Source organism: Accipiter gentilis, chromosome 24 (assembly GCF_929443795.1).
Source record: "Accipiter gentilis chromosome 24, bAccGen1.1, whole genome shotgun sequence".
Lineage (NCBI taxonomy): Eukaryota > Metazoa > Chordata > Aves > Accipitriformes > Accipitridae > Astur > Astur gentilis.
Window position 1 is genome coordinate 24,420,775 of NC_064903.1, and position 21,477 is coordinate 24,442,251.

General features: G+C 55.7%; 1 protein-coding gene across 12 annotated transcripts in view; it reads right to left on the reverse strand.

The window, feature by feature from the left end:
- The window catches only part of STARD8 (StAR related lipid transfer domain containing 8), an 83,827-nt gene that overhangs the window by 24,912 nt on the left and 37,438 nt on the right, over positions 1-21,477 (reverse strand). The window contains exon 1 of one of the 12 annotated variants that reach the window (XM_049827751.1): positions 6,143-6,149. The exons of 10 other annotated variants lie outside the window; for them this stretch is intronic. Coding sequence is in view for 1 of the 2 variants with exons in the window: in XM_049827741.1 (XP_049683698.1) it covers positions 1,347-1,419 (73 nt within the window). In the remaining variant the exon portion in view is untranslated. Of the gene's footprint in view, positions 1-1,346; positions 1,700-6,142; positions 6,150-21,477 lie in introns of those variants that run through there. One more of the 12 variants, XM_049827741.1, reaches the window with a different exon arrangement.

Genomic DNA, 21,477 nt, shown 5'->3' on the forward strand with positions numbered 1-21,477 from the left:
CCGTTCCACATCAGAAAGATCTCTGCAAAATTCAGGTTTTTAACACCGCGAAGTCTTACATGTGCAAATCACCGCAACACCATCCCTCAGCCTGCAAAGAGCAGCTTGAGGTTCAGTTACAGAATGGCCCTGCCAGTCTGCACCGCAGTCTCCTCCCCGACAGGGACATCTCCCTGCAGCCCTTCCAGAGAAAACTACAAATCGAGGTGTAAAATAAATAAAAAAAACCCAACCAAACCCCAAACCTAAGTTTTGAAAAGCAGCCTAGTAACATCTCTCATGTGAATGCAGGTCTGTGTACGCTGGGGCAGGACTTTCACCCTGCCCACGGGATCTCTCCCATCTGGAGCATTACAGGCTCGGTAAGAAGCCACAGCCCCTTTTGCTGCACCCAGCACCCACCAGCATCGCCCGGGCATCGCTCACGGCTCAGCTGCCAGCAGCTCCTGGGGGGGCACTTCCCTCCCCACCCCGCAGCTGAAGCCCTCTCCCCCCCTCCCCGTCCCCTCCTTTCCTCTCGCTTAAAACTGCTTTTAAGCAAATCGGCGTCAGCAGACGATGCCACATCCCGCGGCATGGCTGGCACTGCCACTGCCGCGGTCCCGGCCAACACCGGCTGCCGCCCCGGCCACCTTCGCTGCCTGGCAGGAGGCAGGGGTCAGGCTCACGGAAAGGGATTTTGGCTTGGGCTCAGGAAACAACCGAAGGTTAGGAGGAGCCGGCATGCCGCGTGGCCACCATGCTTTCACCAGCTTGGTTGACTCTGTGAGAACTAAGCCCAAATATTAAAAAAGCTGCAGATCTATTGCACCTACTGCATCTTAGGCGGGGAGCAGAGGGCTTGAAAGAAAAGCCACACACACAGTGTGGCTGAAACCAGCCTGTGCTTTGTCACATCCATTTCCCCTCTCCTTCCTATCACGCACAGCCGCACCCTCAATACTGCTGCCTTATTTCTTTGGGGGTTCAGGGCTCACAAAGCGCCTAACTGCAGCCCCTCTCCAGGCAGGCGCACTCCCGTAAGGGCAGAAGGTACAGATCATTTCAAGGGAAAAAAAAAAAAAAAGAAAAAAAAAAAGGTAAAGGAAAACCTGGTCTGTTTTTCAAGCAAAGAAAAAAAAAAAAAAAGCTTAACAATAAAACAAATTACACCTCCTAACCCTGCCCTCAGCCTGCTGCATAAAAGCCAAAGCAAACTGACTTGCTGCAAAGGAAACACTGTTTTCAAGAAATCTCTCAGAAGAAAAAAGGTCATTTTACAGTCTTTCCCGTCTCCCCCCCAAACCCGTGTTTGCTGGCTGAAACCTCCTAATACAAATACGAAGCTGGGACACGAGCAGACTCACCATGGCAGAAGCTGTTAATCCTGGCTTTGTTCATTGGAAACCGTGGATTAAATGCAGAAAAAAATATCAGCATGACCACTGGCCTCCTTGATCCCCCACCTCAGCCACCCCAGGACCATCCACTGGAGGCGAAAGCACTCCTGGCCAAAGACCTTCCCGCAGGCAGTCAACTGGAGATCTCCGATTTTTCCATGCAGGCCGACGGCACCGAGCTAATAAAATCTGCCCTCATTGACCCTGCCTGCCCGGGCAGCCGCCTAATTTCTCGTTAGAAGCGAACAGGACATCCCCGGCCGTGCAAAGGGCTGAACTGTTCAAACAGCGGGGGTGGGAGCAGGCGGGGAGCGCGCGAGGAAGCCCGAGCGAGAGCGCACATGCACGCAGGCACGCTGCTTAACTGTTTCCAGCTCTCCGTAAGCCCTGCCCGAGCGGCGGGACGGGCTCGCTGCCCCCAGAGCAGCCGTTCCCACGGCCGGGGGCGTTCCACGAGACGCCCCAGAGCAGGGACACCGAGGTGGCCTGTCCTGGCCACGGCCGGGCACGGAATGCCCGTTCCAGCCAGGTGGGCTGCAGCTTTCAATTGCAACTGGAAAAATTAGGTACCGAGATAATGCTCAAGCGTGACGCTTCCACGGGGCTGCATTTTGCCGACGCCGGGCTCTGGGAGCGGGACCGACCGACACTGCTCTGCCATAAGCTGGGAGGGAGGGGAGCGATGGAGACCACCAAAATCCCGTTTCCCACCCCATCAGACTCATCAACTCATCAAACCACTGACCGTAAACCTCTGCTGAGGACTTCTCTCGGTCGGCTGTTTGCAAAGCGCGGGAGCTGCCAGCCGCTCGCAGCCAGGCAGGGCAGTGTGTGTGAACGCAGCCTTTCCCGTGTGCCGGAGCCGGGAGGGCTGGGAAAGCTGAAAGCAAAGACTGATCCATCATAAATTTCCCAGTCTCTCAAGATACCGAAGAGGACTAAAAGCTTTGGAAGAAGATGGTTCAGAGACAAGAACAGGAGCACCTGCTATCCAAGATATCTAGACTTAGTTGCCTAATTTTCTACAGATTCACAGTCTGCGCTCAAGCCATCGGTGCTTCGCCTTGCCCTGGGAGCGCTTCTTCCCTCCGTGCAGGCAGGAAGGACTCGCCTAACTTTTTTAGGCAGACCAAAGCTGAGGGAAACAGTGCAGTCCAAGTGAGAAGCTCTGGTTGACATGGGATTAGTCTCCGTAATGAAAAGCACATTCTCTGCAACTGCACTTCCCCAAGTCGGTGCTTTTGGCATGAATAGTTTACAGAACGAGCTGTGAGATCCCCTCGGTTGAGCAGGACCTGGCAGGGGAGATCCTAGGTCCAAAGCGCAGAAGGGGACAGTTGAGAGGAGCAGGCTGGTAAATACATCTGTGAGCAAACCTTGGAAAGGAGCGGGATGAAAACACCCGCACACGTGACAGCGAGGGCGTCCAGCTGACAACAGCGATCGCCTTGCAGATGGGGAGGCGTCTCAGTGGCCATCCAAGTTACCAGCGGCCATGTGTAAAATTTCCACCAACACGGGAGGAGTCAAAAGCCGCTTCCAAATGTGATCTCACATCCCAGCGATGCAGGGAAGTACCGGGCCTCAGAGACAGCAGGGCTGCTGCCCTTCAGCTGCTTTAACAGAGGGTGCCTTGGCTGCTGCCCGGTCCAGCTCACAACACGCACTCCACTGAAGCTGCTCAGGGATCCCACAAAGCTATTTTGACATAGCAGGTTAACGAAATCCCTGAACCGAGAGGTTTTGATCCTCTTGGGACTGAAAGCAAGCACTCCCCTTGCAAAGAGAGTATTGCTAATAGCCAGCAGTGGACTTAGCCAACCGATGACCAGTAATAACCATATTTTACAGTGAAAAAGAGCTTTCTGCACACACATGACAGCAGACACCAAACCCAGCTGACACTGCAGGTGCACGCTGGAGATGCGGGATGGTGGTGGCCAAGGTCGGCTCTCCGCGGGGCACACGTGCCACCCACACTCACGCCAGCACTGGGACCGGGTCCCAGCCGGGGCGAGGAGGCACAGGCGGGTGCCACACACACGTCCTGCCCGCTGCAACGCCCTCCCCCTCGACAAGGGGATTTGGGTCCAATTCTCCTCAGGAAAAGCCTCTTCCACCACTATCCCTGGCCGGTCCTTCCCATCATTAATGCTACCGTGGCGCCACAGAAGGAAACCAGACCGTAATTTCCAGCTGCAGCGAAAGAGCAGCAGCTGCCTCCCGGGTCTCTAGTCAGCCAACATCTGTAGGTGGGAGAGAAGGGAGGAGAGAGCCTTTGCTGGCTCCAGAGCGATCGGAGAGGCAGCCAGGCGTCCCCTTGTCCGGAGCGAACTGAAACGCTGCCCAGGACAGGAGGCTGAGAGGGTCCCTGCACCTACAGCTCCTTCTGGAGCACAGAGAAGGTCCCAGTGCCACTGTCCCCTTCACCCATGGGAGAAAGGGGGAGCTGGCACAGCCTAACCAAGGGGCTCCCTGTGTGTCCGGGGGAGCTGCTGCCTGGAGAAGCGAGGGATGGGGGCCACAGCCCCAGGAGAGAACACCTGGCATGGGGACCTGTGGGTTGGCTTGTTAGCTCATGCTTCTCCTTCTCTAGTTGGTCTTCTCCTGGTGTCTCTGAAGTCTGGCTGTAGGGTGACCAAAGGAGGGCTGACATGTTTACCAGACATATCCCGATGCAGCTGCTAACAAGCTGGATTAATGCAAGTCAAACTCTACTAGGTCACACCGTAGGCTTCAACACCAGGTTATTTCTTTCTCGCCTTGTTTCTGATTCCCAGTGGGAAACACAATGGGTCTCTCATCCCCTATCAAGGGATACAGCATTGCAAAACATCCCACCCACCCCTCAGCTTGTTTCCTTACCCCTTGGTAGGCAAGACAGAAGAGGCCAGCGCTACAGGCAGGACACTGACCCAAGGACCACTCTGGTGGCTTCTGCCTTCTCCAAAGTTCTCCTCCAGACCACGCTGTCCAGGCAGGCTTCAGCAGCGATGAAAGCACAGCTAATGACCCCATAATCATCACAAAGACATGGAGGTCAGAGTGAAACCTTAGGACAAGGGTGAAACCAGACAGCACGGACCTGAGGTTTATGGAGGTCACCTGAGTTAAGCAGGAGTCCATGGCCCTTCCTCTCTCCTTTTTTCCCCTTTCTCCCCACTGGAAGGAGACAGTGTTAGGGCTGGAGTCGAAGCTCAAGGCTTCCTTTTCTTTATGAAGCGAACAGGAGCTGCTGGAGAGAGTAGGCCAACGGACTTTTTGAGAAGTAGCTTTAAAGGATGTCACAGTTTCACAAAGAGACAAAGGAACATTTTAAAAAAATACAGAAGTCTCCTTGCCAGGAATGTGGGGAATGTCAGGGAATATTACAAAACAGGATGCAAAAGCTGGCCTCAAGCAATGTTATAGACTCATATGCTGGCCTGACAGTCAAGATGCTGAATCCCAATGGAAGACGAACCATGGGAATGGCAGACTCTGCTTACGTGGCTTGGTCCCATCTCTCTGTCACCTACCAGAGAAGCCAGCACAGCCACCTCTGCCAGCCAGCCAGCCCTGCGCCCCTTTCCACAGACATGCCTACCCACAACCCAGACACAGTCTAAAACGTGGCCCTTTAAGTATAACAAGGCATTTTCTGAGGAGCTGAAGCAAGCAAAGCCTCGTGGGACACGGCCAAAGAGCTTGTTCACATCACGGCAGAGGAATGATCTCAGGATGCACAGAGAGAACGGGACTGGTCCATAGCTGAAGGATAGTCCTGAAACCCAGACCTTTGCTTGTAAACAATAGGAAACGCTTCTTGGAGATGGTTAAAATGACTCTCTTCTTCAGTTTTGTTAATTAACGGAGTACTTCCCAGCCTTCCAAGGGATTTACAGGGATATGAGCTCACACACCCTTGCACAGCTATTCCCGCTCAAGGGAAGTTATGACGCTGAACGCATCAGAGTCAGTGCTGTGGCTGCAGACAGCAAGGTCAGAAGCAGCGGAAGACCTCCCCAGAGTCAGGCCAAGGAGAAGCCCATGGGTTAGAAGGCAGCAGAAGCCCTAGTTCAACACACCAACCATTTGCAGTAGCAGCATTAGAAAACAGAGGCCAGTTACTGGCAAAGCAGCGACTTTTGGCAGGAATGGGCATGTTTTTTCCAGCTTCCCTTCCATGTGAAAGCCCCCGCGTAAGTAAAAGAAGATTTGTCACAGCAAGACCTACTTGGGGTTTTCTTGCCCAACTAAGTGTTGTCCCAACAGCACAATGGTCTCGCTGGTGCTCGCAGCCAGACACAGTGAGGAGTCGTCTGCTGCTAACAGGAGACAAATTCCCCTCCTGATGATGGGCTTATGTGCAGGGCTGATGAAGGCTCCAGCCCGCGTCCGATGCTTTCTAGGGGTTATACTAGGAAAATTTTGCCCTAAAGACAGCCATACTGGAATATCCGCCTGTGATCACACACGGAGGAAACTCTGCAACAAAACCTCTGCTGCAGCAGCCACACACAGTGGGGCAGCCCCGCTCTCCCCATCGTTTTGGGGCAAGAGGACCAAAGCAAAGGCTGTCACGGTGCTCGCTCAGGTCTCCTTGCCTAGTGGGAAACCAGCCAGGTAAAGCCCTCCGCAGGGCTCGAAGCCCATACGACCACGCGTTGCAGGGTGAGGGACCTCAGCAGCATCGTCCCCACACCTCAGAGGAGCTGCCCACCCTCAGAGCCCCCCAGGGATGCCTCAGTCCCATGCTTAGGTGCTTTGCGTGTGTATTTTACCTGTGTAAACTTCCCCAGCAGTCACCTCTGCACCCTTCAGAACAACGCTTTAAAATGTATCTTCTCAAGCAAGCATTACTTTTCGGTCTCACTAGCGTGCGGCAATTCTCCTGTTGACGTTTTTGAGGAAACCTTTGCCTCAGAAAACTTAGCTGCAGAGCTGCAGGCTAACGCCATTTGTGGTAAATCAATCAGCTCACATCCTTCTAAAACTCATCCGTGTCTATTTTTATGAGTCACTGATTTTTGACTCTCACATGCATGTTTTCTGAAGGGACTCAAAGCCCTTAATTAACACTTAGTTTTCACAAGTGGTTAGAAAAATTGAGTGCTGAGATGCTTTGAAATGGCAGGCTGTGAAAGTCTCTATTCCTGTCTCCTCGCAAAGGGCCAGCCCAGCATGCGGGCAGTCCTGGTCAAACTCAGCATCTTCAGCGGGCGAGCAGCACCAGCCCACCAGCACCAGCCCACCAGCCGCTCGCTATCCGGCCCCATCTGAGACAGCCTTTTTTTGTCCGAAAAAATGCAAGTTCCAGCGCCTAGATGCATGGATGCACAGCTGCTCGCCTGATGCTCGTCTGAGCAAGCTACAGCCACGCACACACAGACAGGCACACTCCGACATGTGCCCAGCACGCCAGCTCGCACGCGCAGACGCACACACATGTGCATGTTGATAGTGACCCGTGACCGCTGCACTGAAGGACTCGCTGCTCTTGCCTGCCAGCTGCTCACGGAGCGTTTCGTTCCTACCTGCCAACAACCTGCCTGCAGACCTGCGGAGGGTCACGGGGTGCCTCCTGGCTAAGATCACCGAGCTGGACCGGAGGAGCTCATCTTTGCTCTCCCCGGCTTTCCAGAGCATTCCCAGAGAGAGGCAAGGGATACGGCATCTCATCCCACTTCCACTGCAAAACACCCCCGTGTCCATCCCCACCCCAGGCCCTGCGGGCTGGCACTGCAGAGGGATGCAGAGGACCGCCCGGCACGGGCGGATGGATGGGGCTTTCTCTGCAGTCCCTGCCCGCGCTCCTGGGAAGTGGCACACGCCATTCCTCCCGCCCTGCGCCTGCCGAGGGGGAGAGGGCTCGAGCTGAGCAGAACCTCTTTCTGTCCTTTCATTTTCCTCCACGCAACCTACAGCTTCTCCCCTCACACTTTTTTTTGCCCTGAGAAAGGTCTGAGGCGTACCAAGTACTGGTTCAGGCTATCCATCAAAACAGCCCTGCTGAAGGTGGGATTGCTCCAGGTCTCAGCGCAGCCACCAGCCCACCCTGCCAGAGGACGCCATCCCAAAGCAAGGGTGTAGGATTAGTGGTTGGTGTCCCGCTGACACAACCTTGACTGCTGGTTTACATCACCAGCATCATCAGACAGGTTGAGCCACACCTGGCGTGCCCATTTTCCCTTATTTGCTCTCCTCCCTCCCAAGCCCTGCCTGCTGTTACTCCTTTCCCCTCTGGACAAGGAGCCATTACTGGATAAATTACACATGCCAACCGGCTGGGCCAGAGAGATAACAAGGCATTAACCAGGAGGCGTTCGCAGCCGTCCCGCGGCAGGCAGGACATCCCCCACCAGCCGCTGGCAGCTCTGCACCGCGGCAGGTCCACGGCACCGACCCACTGCGGTGGCCGTGCAGGCAGGAGCTCGCTGGCAGCCCGTGGTTCCTCCTGCCCACGGCCGGCACAGCCCGGCTCACGGCCAGCCCCAGGCAAAGCTGGAGATGGGGGAAAGGGGAGCAGCGTTAGAAAACGCGGAAAGCGCTGTCAGAGCCACTAGTGCATCATTCAATACCCCGATGGGCTTCAGAGCCTGTCCATGAAGCAAGAGTGCCTCAATAAGGGGCAAAACACAGGCTTACGCAATGCAGAGTTCTATTTATCCGTGCTATCTCCAGGCTGCCAGGAGCCGTTTACGAGCACAGCTCGTGCCACAAGGAGTGGCACGTACCACCAAAGAACAGGTAACTTCCCCAGGTGAAGCAGCTGGGCAGGCGACCGGCTCTGCCAGTGGAGCCAGAGAGAAGCCCAAGGACACCCCGAGATCTCTGTGTTGATTTGCAGTAAAGGAGATTGGGATCTCAGAGGCTTCAGGTCCCAGGAGGCAGGACCCCATCCCGACCCAGGGTCGGGCACTCAGGGAGGGCTGGCCCTGCCAAGACAGATGCTCTTAATTCACCATGTTTTCCTCCTCTCTATGGAGACAAAAGATAAAATGCCAGCGAACCTTACCAAATACTAATCATTGAGACTTCTGACCTCATTATCCTCTGCCTTCTCCAACAGCTGTGACCAAAGAAATAGAGACGTGAGACATGGGCTCCTTTCACAGGACCCTGCCTGGGGGACCTCAGTCCACCACCTCAAAATGAGAGGTGCCGCCCCGAAGCACAGCTCTGACGGGGGAGATAAGAAGGGGCAGAGGCAGGGGCTGCCATCGCAGAGTGAAGGGGTAGGTAAGGCTTTGCATAGCTGAGAAGGGGGCAGGAAGGAAAAACGTCAAACCACAGAGCTCTGCCAAGTGCTTGGCGCTGCTTCCGGCAGCAGTTTTGCAAAACTTAATTAATGAGCAAACATCTGCGGCTTCACATCCCGTGAAGCACATTCACAAAAACATGCTCCATTCATGCAAAAAATGAAATAAATTAATTAAAAAAAAATAAATCACTGCTTCTCAAGCAGGTGGGAAAGCTGTGGAGAACAAGAGCAGGAGAGACAGGCATCGCCAGCGCGGGCTGCAGCGGCAGCAGGACGGCTGTGCCCGAGCTCCAGGGACGGCGTGACCCCCGGCAAGGCTTCCTGCGCTGGAGGAAGAGGTCTGGGGCACACCCAGCTCCTCTCAAAACAGGCTCGACTGACGGATAAAGGCAATCCACCGAAAATTTGTCTTCGGCCAAGTCCCAGCCTGCCTCCACCTCCCTGCTGCCCAGAATCCTTCAGCCACTCGCAGCCCACTCGAGCTGCAGGCTACGGACCGCTCTCTTGCGAGTCCAAGGTCATGGCTCACAGCACCCGTGCGCCCAGGGAACGGAGCACGAGGCACACCAGCTTCGGCTTACCAGCAAGCTCTGACTTTTCTCTTTCTTGGCCACGTCTTCGCTCCCACGCTACATGTCCTGCCACCACCACAGGGATCTCTCCCACTGTCTGGGGACTGATCAGGGAGGACAGGACGGGGGTTGACGTGGGCACCTCACCCATCTCTTTGAACCTGCATGCCAGAGCAGGAGCGTGCTTTCCACCAGACTCAAACACATCCTCACCCAAGCCCTTCAGCTGCAAGAGGACCCCCCCAGTAACTTCCCGGCTTCATCTCCGTGTCACTCGTGGTGGTGAGGCACCCAGAGGAGAGCAGCAGAAGAGCAGAGGACCATGCAGACCAGGATTCACTCCCACCTGTGGCCAAGAGCAGACAGCCAGGGAGGAGCACCAGACCAGGACCTGCAGCTCTTATTCCCCAAAACCTCTGCTGGGGCTCTGTGGCACAGAGCTCCCAGGGCCCCAGCAGCCCACGGAGAAACCAGACGGTCTGGGGAGACACCTCAGCTGCCCGGCACGAAGGCCACCGTGCCACCCCACAAGCAGGGAGTCTAAAATGGGAAGGATGAAAAGGCACGCACCCTTCCCATGGCAGGCGTCCTCGCTCTGGGGACCACGTCTCACGCTTTCTCTAAAAGTCAGAACTAATAGCGTACTTCAGAGAATTACTATACCCCACAGTGCAGGTTTGTTTTCATGATGGGGGTCTTGGAGGACAGCAAATACCCCAGCCGCACCAGCCGGGAGGGGGGAGCAAGGCTGCCCTCCCCCCCAGCACCCACATCTGTGCTGCAAAGTGGAATTTCCAGCTTTTCACCACCACGACACAGATTCCACCCACCACCCGCCTTACCAGGCAGTAACGAGAAGTAAGATCAGCCTCCTGTTTCACCAGTAAACACTTCTGTCATATTTGTAGCAGCTATTCAAGAAGCAGATCACTGTTTTCTTCAGTCACATTTCCTATTTAACCACCCAATGAGAAAATTAATTCATACCTTTTTGCTTTCTGGATCAAACGTTTAAAATCAGAGCTAACAGTCAGCTGGCATTTTTCTGGCTACTGAAGAGAGAGGGTTTTGGTGTGAGTGCTTGCACGGCTACAAATCTGACCGAGAGCAGTCTGCAGGGTTTTCAGCCAGAGAAACTTAACAGATGCAAAACCCAAGGGGAAAAGAGACCAGGGCACAAACACAGCCAAAGCCAAATCGTTTTGCCTCTGACACAGGGACGGTTTTGGCGTTACTCATGCTGCCCCAATGAAGCTGGATAACCGGGACACGCTGAGCAAACACGGTGCGGCACGCGCTTCTGAAGGCTTTTCTTCCTCCCACTCCTTTACAGTGGGTAACGCCAACTGCGGGCTCGATGGCTTTCCAGCAAACACAGCCCTAGGTCTGCGATTCCCAGTGATAACAAAACATCTTTAAACAAAAATCAACTCCGTTCTTCCCAATGCTTTCTATGTCACGTTTGGCAGAAATATCTTGCACCAGTGCAAAGAGCGCCTGGGGCTGCCGACACAAGCCCTGGCCAGGCTGCCCACCCACCCACCACACCGCAGCCCCAGCTGGAGCACTGCCCCGCGGCAGCACCGCCGGCAGGCACCCAAGGGTGGTCTCCAAACCCTCCCTCTCTCCAGTGCCTCCGAAAGATTTAAAAATTATGCGGCTTCTTTTGTGCTGGGAATAATCCTCATCACACTGACCAGCACCACCTTATTTTATTTACCCTTTCTTCCCTGGTTCCTTGCTCTTTTGCAGCCTGGAAGTCAACCATTAGACCAGCGGCTATCTTTCTACCTGGCCCAGCACAAGAGAATCCCAGGTTGCGACCAAAATTTGAAAGAGTGGTGCTGATACCAGTAGCATATTTTTTAACTGCTCTCTGCGCTGCATCTCGTCTTCATTTCAACAGCGGGCACCTGGTCACGGGCCCCACAGTCTGAATCCCGTTCAAACATAAGGAATCCCAGGAGCAAGTATCAGCAAGGTGGCTATTTGGAGCACAAACTTTGTGTGTGTTCGAGCAGAAACGGCACCAACTGGCCCCTCCAGACAGAGTCTTGTTGGAAGAGCGGACACATACTGGGAAACCTGAGCATCCCTTGCTGGAGCAGCGGCCAACCGAGCCAGCAGCCCAGCAGCAGCCTCACAGCGTGCACGCTGCCTTGGTCACCTGTGCAAAGAGGCAGCCTCCAGTGAGCCTCCCAAACGTTTTCTGGAGGCTATCTACAGGATACCAGCGTTCCCAGTTCAGCCTTTTCACACCGCCACATGGCCAGCAGCATTTCGTGGCTGGGTCCACTGCTCCTCGGGTTGCCAGAGCCGAGCGACACTACCAGTGGCCCCGGCAGAGACGGGGCCAGGAGCCAACACGAAACAATGGAAACCATTTACAGAGCAGGAAGCTGCATCTGCTGGATGAAACGCTATCTTCAAACAAGACGTGTTTGGATAACTCCAGTTTCATAACTCGCCTCTTCCGATGTTAGGAAATCACAGTAATAAAAAGAAAACAAAATGGGGGAGAAGGAACTTGGCATGGGGAACAATGGGAGAATTGCTTGAAGCACGGTGCTGCCTCGGAGGTGAGCCCAGTCTGCTGCGTCTCACCCCGGGGCAGCGGGGCTCCAGCTGCAGGCTCCAAGGACCTTGCACAGGAATTAAGGTCTAATCAAGCATCAGTGGAAAAAGAGTTAAATCTGCACTACGGACATCAAGAGCACAGTAAATTTTGATGATCTGGTATATTACCACATTTGCTTGATTGTTTTTGTTTTTAATGGAAATCAAAGCCACCTTGGGGGAGGGAATTAGACAGAGGTCAGAATTTGGGGTCCAGCAGCACTTATCTTCATCATCTCAAAGGTAATGGAAGGGATGGTCTTAAAGGGCGGAAGAGGATGGCGAGTCACCTTTTCTTGGCATGGACCACTTCTTGGGCAAAGACAGACACCTATTTTCTGGTGTTAGCAGTGCTGAATTATGGTGTAGACCAACCTGCCTGCTCCATAAATTCCTGCTAATTCCATGCTAACCTGAAAACCCCACAGACATTAGAGAAGGACTTAACAGTGTCTTAGTAGGTCACTACTTAGCAAGGAGAAGCAATGAGAGCGAAGACAAACACAACAGCTCCTCAGCCCCAAGCCCAAGGCAGCTGCTCTCTGACCCGGCACAATGTGAATTCCCATCAGACCTACTGCCCGAGCAGCGAGGTCAGCTGAAATCCTTATTCCAAATCACACTCCCCGGCTAGGGGCAGCTTCATTTTCCAGAGCGCACGGGTCCTCTCTGACAGTTTTTGCAGACAAAGCAATAAACAGCCCTCACTCTCCATCACCCCGCGAGGCAGAGGGGAGCAGCCAGCCCACCCTGGTTAGATCACCCCACGGTTCGGCCGCACCACAGCGGCCAGCACGGCACAGCACGGCACCCATGAGGACAGCCCGAAGCAGATAATCCCCCTGCACAGTAACTCCATTTTGCAGAGGAACACAGGGCAGCCGCTCAGCCACCTGCTCTGCACGGCCCCCCCACGCTGGGTGCTGGCCCCCGGCTCCAAAACGCGCTGTGGGGGCAAACCAGCCACAAGAACAACGCAGGGGGGACTGCAAAGGCAAGGCTTGGTAACAGGATTTTGTTCCTATTTTTAAATGCTGAGGCTTTAAAGTAAATCAGGGCTGGCTGCTCCACCGACAGCTTCACGCCATCCTGTTTGCTCTGACCCATCTGTGCAAACGGGTGTTTCGGGTGCTGCGGGCGGCAGCGCTGCTGGGGGCCGGGACACGGGGGACCCCGCTTCGACAGCCAGCCGGTCCTGTGGCCACTGCTCCCGTGGCTGCCACCTCGAACAATTTAGGACAAGGAGCCAAAAGCTGAGGTCACTTGGCTCGGGCCGCCGGACCCCTCCCCAGCACCCACCTCCTCTCCCCACCCGCCCCAGTCCAAATATAAACTTGCTTACGGGAAATGCCTTAAAGAAAAGGCACCTCCCTGAGTCCCGAAGAATGCCCAGAAAATAAACTGTCTCTGGACATGAAGGAAATGGCTTTTTTTAAAAAAAAAATAAAAATCACACTGCAAAGCAGCTTTAACCCTTCCAGTCCCTGCTGCAAACTCAGCTGCACCTGCATGCCTCAGGCTCTCAGGGTATTTCAAGGCGTCTGTGCTCCAGACCGGCGATGAGAGAGGAGCCGCCTGCCAGAAGTCCCTGCGTCCTTCCAGCATCTCCAGGTCTTGAGCAAAAATGGACCAAAATCCATAATCCAAACACAAACTCTCTTTCTGATAAGGAAAGCACCAGACCCTCAAAACGAGCTCATAGCCTGGGACCTACTCTTAATTTTCCACAAACGCAGGCTCCATTCCTAAAGCCACTGGGCAGAGGAGGGGCTCGCACAGTTGTTCGCATTACTGGAGGTCCTGCATCGGCCCACGCAGCTGGGGAGGCCGGGGGGGGCTGCACCTGCGCCTCCCCCTCCCCACCCCGACCCCTTCTCCAAGAGCCCTCCCACGGGGTGCATTAGTCCCCGGTCACCTACGAGGCTCCCTAAGGAAGTGTGCTGTGCCGTTCTGCAGCTAGAAATGCGGTTCCCGAGCTTCCCGCAGAGGGCAGGGACGGGGTCCCCGCGTGCAAACTGCCATTAGAAAGCTGCAAAGAGAAAGGCAAAGTGGCGTAGCCCCGGCCGGCCCCCAAACTCCCAGCAGGACCGTCCCCCAAAGCCAACAGCTCCCACCCTGTGCAGGCATAGCACCGCGTCTGCTCCAGCTGGGCTGGGGAGCAAAGCAACATATGGGGGCTTAGGAAGCACAAACGCTGTTTTCATACCAACATCCCTACACAAAATACAAGAAAGAATAAGAGAGAAGAAATCCAGGAAACCCAAGACACGGAGAGGCAGCTGTCTCAAAACAGTCAGTCAAGGAGGCTCCAAAGCAAACAGCCTGGGAGATCCCTCCGGCCAACGCGCCGGCGCGGTGCCAACGGGCACTGCTGTGGGCACGGGCACTGCCAGGGCTGCTGGAGAGGAACAGTAACGGGGCAGGACCAATAAGTAAAACTCGGTGGCAGGATTCGGTAGTGTCCCCCTGCATTCACAGGTCACAATCTACAGAGGAGGCAATTCTGTGATCTCTCTTCTACAAGAGAAGAAAGCCTCTCCTGACACAGAGTCAGGAGCAAAGCCAGGAGCACAGCCCAGCTCCCCACATTCGCAAAAGCGCTTCCCTTGTCACCGGACCACAACGCCTCCCTAAATGTGCCCCTTCAAAAATGTATACTCAGGGCTTTAAGTCTCAGATGCACAAAGTAGTTTGATACAATTCAGCTGCTGCTGCAAAATGCCTAAAATACTTGTTGCTTTTTGGTTTTTTCCGAACAGCAGCAGCACTGGAAAAGTCATGCTGCAGAGGTGTGTGCAGGCCCTGGGCGTGGGAAAGGAAAGCAGCGGGGTCAGCTTCCACTTGGCTGGAAAGCAAGTGTCCGCCCCGAGCGCAAGTCAGGGGTTCAGCACGAGATCACGCCTGCCTCCCGAGAAGAGAGACAATTTCTGTTCAGTCTGTGATTTCTTGCCTCCTGTATTGAGGCATCCAGCAATCCCTGCAGGGGGAGAGCCCGCACAAGCTGGCAGTCATCCTGGAGAGTGGTAACAAGTGCTTTGGAGAGCTCTGTAGCAGAAGGATGCTTCTGCAATGGCCAAGCAGGGTCCAAGAGAGCAGGGTTGTTCTTCTGGCTCTGCGGAGACAAGCTGTACAAGGAAATCCAGTGACCACGTAAGCATTTTGGTATCTCAAGCCTCTGGAGATGCCCACATGGAAGGTGTTAGGGAAGAGCAAATCATGCAGCAGACCCAGCAGATGTCCCGGCCAGCTGATGCTAGCAGTTTTGAGGACGGACCTCTCCAGCAGCTGAAGTCTGCAGCAACACGAAGTGCACGGAGGCATGTACTGGGAGCGCAGCCGGACAAACTGCGGGAGCCCCGAGCACTCCCGCTGCTGTACTGTGCCTGGTATACGTTTTACTGGGACAATAAAAGCACCTCTAAACTTAAACGGTCTTCAGAGCAAAACTGCTGCATGCGCTTGTCTCTGCTGCCAGCAGCAAGACGGCAGCTGGGGTTTCACCTCCCTCAGCCTTTGGAGACAGGGAGCCGCGGTGTCGGCCGAGAGCCCCGCCTGCTGCCCGAGCAGGCGGCCGAGGGGATGCGGGATGCCAGCACTGCTGCCCCATCGCTACCTGCTTGGCCCCACGTCCCCGGCATCCCAGCACCCGCGCTGCCAGGCTGGCAGGGCACGTCCTGCGCCTCAGCAGAGCAGCTCCAGCACCTCAACAGCAGGCACCCTCGCCGGCCGTGGACTTCGTGCTGCGCTCACGTGCCTCTGCTACAGGACAGTAATTCCCACTGGACTGGGGAGGAAACGATGCAACATCCTACAGTGGCACTTGTAAATCATTTATTTGGACTTCAGCTTAATTTCTGCAGCCCTCTTGTCACACTACCAGCCCTGGACGGCCTACAGGATGGCCACAACACAACACTCATCCGTCCTTCTGACAGGATGAGGCCCTGGGAAGACAAACAGCAGACGCACAGGTACCTTCCTCTGCGATTCCCAGGCAGCCGCTGCCAAGCTGGCCTGTAGGCAGAGAAGGAAGATTTAGGCAGTGCAGAAACTAATGAGGCCATATAACTGTCCAGCAAGAAACTTTCCCTGCTCCAAACTAGCAATAAAAGATCAGAATCAGAAGCATTTGTAATGGAAGATAAAAAGATTTAGAGATGGGCACAAGGATGCTGAACGAAACAAAAGGGAGGGGATACACTGCTGCTAGGGACACGATGGCTTTGCCATCGCCTGTCAAGCCAACGCTTACTCTCCCATCGGCAGGGAAGGGGTCCCTGGGCTGGAGGGGAATGGGAGGGGGCTGAGGGGACCCGGGCAGGGCAATGGGGCACCCCAGAACACTGCAGGTACTGACAACCTGTCTTCTTATATACACAATCTCAGGCTCACTTAAGTCCTTCAAGCCTTTTTTTTTCTTTTTTTTTTTTTTTTTTTTCAGAAGCCCATTATTTTTAGCTAGGAGAGAACCACTGCCTCCTAAATTCTTGCTGCTCCTGAGACACTACCACAGCTCCCAGGACTTTATCCCAGGAGAAACGATACAGACAGAGTTCGTGCCCAGCCCCAGCCATTAAGGCCGGTGCATGCCCGTGCCCGGGAGGCTCACACCAGTGGCTCTCACCAGGGCACAGCCTCCCCGGGAGGTTTGTTCAGGAAAGCATACAGCGGCTGCGGAGCAATTCTCTCTCTGGGAAAACGAAGCTGAAATGCCAGCCCTGACTGCCCAGATGTCCTGCTCTTGCCCAATGGCACTGATGAAACGAGGTCAAGTGCGCTCTGAGTCATCGCTGAGCGTCACCATCCCACAGCCTCGTGACACCTCTGCCTGCCACTGCTCGTGGCCATTTCCAGTTTCACTGGAAACTGGAGCAGCAGAGGGAATTGACCCCCAGCCACCCCTCGCCAGCTGCCCCCTGAGCAAACCTCCGCCTGCAGCCCCAGGACCCACTCCACCTCCCTCCCCAGCCTGACCCGCCGCCCCCAAGCCCAGCTTTTAGCCCAGTGCTTGCAGCAAAGCCTCCTCATCTTCAGTCTTTCTCTTTTTTCTCTTCCTTTTTTCTTTAAATGCTCGCTTTCTTGTCCTCCCTGCCTGTGCTTCCTTCCCCAGCCCCAGGCTGAGCTACCAGCTGCCAGCCACCCCACTCCGCAGACACGGGTCCCTGGTGGGAAGGCAAGGGGATGGGAGGGGGGCAAGCCCCCCAGCCCCTCTGCTTTGCTCCTGCACAGCCCGCAGTCGCATGGAAGAGGCTCGCAGCTGAGGGACGGAACTCTCCATGCTTGCAGATTTACTGCCCTGGCTCCACAAACACCCGGTTTCCAGCTGGCAGCCTGCCGTGGGGCTGTCGGTTTGACCTCGTCCCCCCAAAACAGCCAGCAGCAGAGCGGCTGGAGCACCCGGCGAGGGGTGCGGCGGAAGCGTTTTGTTGCCATTCCTAGAAGGAATGGGGAGAGAGCACGACTCCTCTGTGCTGCACCACACAAAAGGGCATTCAGAAACTGAACTTGTGCCCTTGACAGCAGCGAAAATATTCTTGTAAAATTCACGTCGGGGGGAAGAAAGGGAGAATAGAAACCCCATGATGTACCTTTGCAAATAAATCATACTTGAGCAGCGACACGCTTGCGGGTCAGAAGCACCCTCTCCCGCTGCCACCCGTATACGCCGGCACGGGCAGCGCTGGCAGCGTGAAGTCCTTAAATAGCAGCGTTAATCGCTTCTGCCCCAGCAAGCTTTGAACACGGGCATCAAAGCCTGCTCCCAAAGGGCACAGCAAGTCTGTGACCGGCCCAGAAGGCGCAGGCTCTCTGCAGCCCCGCATGCACATGTTGCAGTCAGATGCTTTTCACTCCCAGATAAAGGGCAGGAAATCCCCCGGCACACCCGGGCTCCGGAGCGCTGGGCCCCTTGGGTTCATCGGCGTGCCATCCCGGGAGGAGCCGACGAGCTCCTGCTCCCAATTAAGCAACAAGAGGCCCAAGCCTTGGCTGCGGGGTCCATGGAAATCCAGATGTTCACCCTGGGACCGCACTGCCCGCCAGCCCGTGCCGGCAGCTGGCTGTCCTAGGAGTTATCCTGAGTGCCACGTCAGCCTGGGCACTCCTGTCACTTTGGATAGACTGGGGGGGGGGGGGGGGGGGGGGGGGGGGCAAAGAAATGGCAGAGCACAAGCACACCCCGCTGAAGGCTCGTCCCCTCCTGCAGCACCCCCGGCTGTGACACTGCGTGCCTCCGTCTCGGCCCCCCAAGGCGGGCAGCCCAGCGGGGGCAGAGCCGGTGCCGGACGAGGCTGAGCAGAGACCCCTGGCTCTGCTGCTGCGGGGCTCAGTCCCCAGCTGCCGTACCCCCCCTCCCGCTCTCCCCACACACGCAGGTCAGTGGACCCGAGGCTGACGTTACATCCATCCCGGTGACCGCCCCAAGCTGCCGCTGCCTTCCTTGCACCGAGCACGGCAATCGCAGTCGCAGCAGCGAGCGTTGTCCTGCCGCCTTAGCTCCAAACCCCGCGCGACTGCTAGACCCAGCTCAAAGAGACTCTGCTAGGGACCAGCCTGCTCCTCAGCGGCTGCATCTCACGGACACGAGGTGTGACGCCAAACCGCAGCCCGGCCCCACCTGGCCAGCCGGTTTTGGTAGCCCCGAGCTTCCCCTGACCAGCAGCAGCAATCCGTGACACAGACCAGGACGCCTCCGTGGGACCTGCGAGACAGACACTGGGGAAGCCACAAAAGGGGATGGCTGAGCTCAGCCATGGGACAGCACGAGGAACTCAAGCTGGAAAAGTGCCTCCGTCCAGCGGGATACCAAACGGTTGAGCCCCTCCAGGGAAGGTCCCTCAAGCTGCCGTGCTTGTTAACGCCCGTTCGTTAACGTTTCCTCTGCCTCTAACTGGCACTGGGTGACAAGTGCCCTTTTCTGATAAGGGATCCTTCAACTGGCTCGACAAACCGCTGCGTGCTGGGTGAGCGTGCCCACGTGGTGCGGGAACCCTGTCGATTATTAACTGAGCGGCAGAGGGAAGAGCAGCAGGCTGGCAAGACACCCGCCGGGGGGTGTCACAGCTGAGCAACCAGCGATGGGGGCTGGATACCCCAGGACCCGGTGGGAGCTGCATCCCACGGGCTCGGGGTTGGCACCCAGGGTCACTCCCGGGGGAGCACCGGGCAGCGGAGGGACGAGCACGGAGACAGGCAGAGCGAGGCCAACACAGCTCCACACTGCCGACAATCCCTCATGTGGAACTGTGCAAGTAACGTGCCAAATTAATCAGGACAGACAATGAAAACCCGCAAGCCGTCACTTCCTGCACCTAAAAAACGTCTTGCTGGAAATGCTGAAAAGACCCTGTCCCTTTAAATTTCTGCGCCCGGCCCTGGCAGCCTGGAAAAGTTAATATAATTATCCGGAGGTGACTTTCAGAAAGGCTCACACAAGAAGGGTTATTGTGGCTCAATCATTAACTGGGCGGGAGACCCCCGGCCTTGCTGGAATGTGGCCGCATGCTGCCGGACCTCTCCGGAGCACACGGGAGCTCGGCACAAAGGTTAACGGACCGCTCCTCCACCCGGGCCACCGGTCCCTGGGAAGGCTCCGGCCGCTTTCCAGCACGGCCTTTCTTCCAGCGCTAAATCCAACCGAACACCTCCTTCCCACTTCCCGGCGGGGCGGGAAAAGCGCGTGGATAAAGGAAAATTGAAAAATGAGAAGACCCGACTTCCACGCAGACATTCCCACCGTCACACATGCCTCAGCTCCCACCTCGGCTCACCCCGGGCAGTACCGGCAGCACCCACGGTGCTGGGGTGCTGCTACTCCAGGTGGCTCTTCTCACCTCAGAGTGCTGCTGCTACGGCACGACCGGCACAGCCACGGCAGGCTTGGCAAGAGCAACGGCATCCCAGCCTTTGCAGCCTGCATGCTGCCCCTGAACGCCTTTTACACCCACAAAACCAGCTCAGCTTTCATCCCTGGGCTCTGGCAATACATTTCACCAAATCTGGTGGGCAGAAGGATAGAGCAGAGTCTCTGTTACTAGGCTGGCGGAGGTGGAAGGAGATAGCCGTGCTACGTGATGCACCGCTGGGCCGGGGAGATGAGCCCCGGAGCAGGGCAGAGGTCCCGCTGTCCCACAGGACCCCCCCCAGCTCCCCACGCAGCCGGGGCCGCAGTGACCGTGCCGGGAGGTATTTCCTGCCTCCACAGCCTCACTGCCGGCACTGCTGCCTATATTTGGAGGATTGAACTCCCACATACATCTGAATGCAAAAGCCCTTCCAAACCCATGCAACGTGCAAATGCAAGTCTGCAAACTCCTGCAACGGGCAAACTGTCTCGGGCTCTTCAAGGAACAAACAGTTTAAGGAAGGAGACTTGGTTGGCCTCTCTACTGGGGGACAATTTACCCTGTTCCCCAGGAGAGCAAAGCCGGGGCAGTGCCTGGCATCCGGCAGCTCTCCCCTCCTGCCTCCCGCCGCTGCTGCCAGGCTCCGCTGCTGCACAGAGGGACCAGGCAACCTGCCCTCAGCACCCCCACAGCACCTGCAAGGCTCGGCACCGGCCAACTTGTCAGCTTGCTCCTCCACTGGAAAGTCACGCAGCAACCTCTGCTATGCCCTCAGGGAAAGGGCAACCTTTCTTTCCCCTGCTCGACTTCAATTGACTTTGAGAACCTTCAAATCTTTTTGAAATTAGTACAAAAACCAAGGGGAAGTACTGAAGTGCCCTTAGGCATAACCATATTCTGTTCTCTTACGAAACTAAATTGCTGGCAGCCTGTCCCATACATACGCTCAGGTTTGGACATTTGAGGCAATGCAGACAAGGAATGCTGAACAGAAGCACGGTTGGATTTATTCAGTTGGTCTTTTATTAGAAAAGTATTTCTCAGAGGAAGCGCAAGTACATGAAGAGAACGTGAGCACCTCCTCAGAAGCAGGTTTGATACCTGTTCTGCACTGGGACTGGATGTTTTGTCACATAGGGAAATTACTGACAAGTTTTTGGCAGACGGGTGGGAGCTAATTTTTTCCCTACAAGTACAGAGAGAGGCTGACGGGGTTCGAGCTGAGCCGTGCCCCCTGCCCGGCTCACAGCGAGGGGCAGACCCCACCAGCACACACATGGAGAGAACAGCGAGGGCTGCGGCGCCTGCTCCAGCAGCACTGCTACCTCTCTTAACTGGGTTTCAGTTAAAATGTAAACAGAAGAAAAGCACATTCATTGATAAGAATTCAAGTATGCGCATGGAAAAGAATGCAGACTTCTGCCAATAATATCACAATATGCGCTCTGACATCCTGGGACTATACGAGGGTCTTCAAAAGAAGAGGCTCCCCTGCAGCAAGGAGCCGTTCCAAAACACAAACCACAAAACCAAATGCACAAAGAGCTGGTGTTTAAGTTAGCCACGATCAAACAGCCTCCGAAAAAAGAGCCTCTCACCTTGGCAGCACGGTCTGACAGATAGATTACTGCTAGTTCACAACGTGACAAACGGCGCATGCACGGCAAACCCATCCGTTTCTACCAAAGCCAAAGGTCTCCAGAAGAGACGATCGACTGGAAACACGTGCCCACGGTGCCGAAAGCCAGAACACGGCGTCCAGCCTCCCCCCGCTGTAGCGCAAGGGCCCGATCCGAAGCCTCCTGACGTCAACGCGGTTTTTC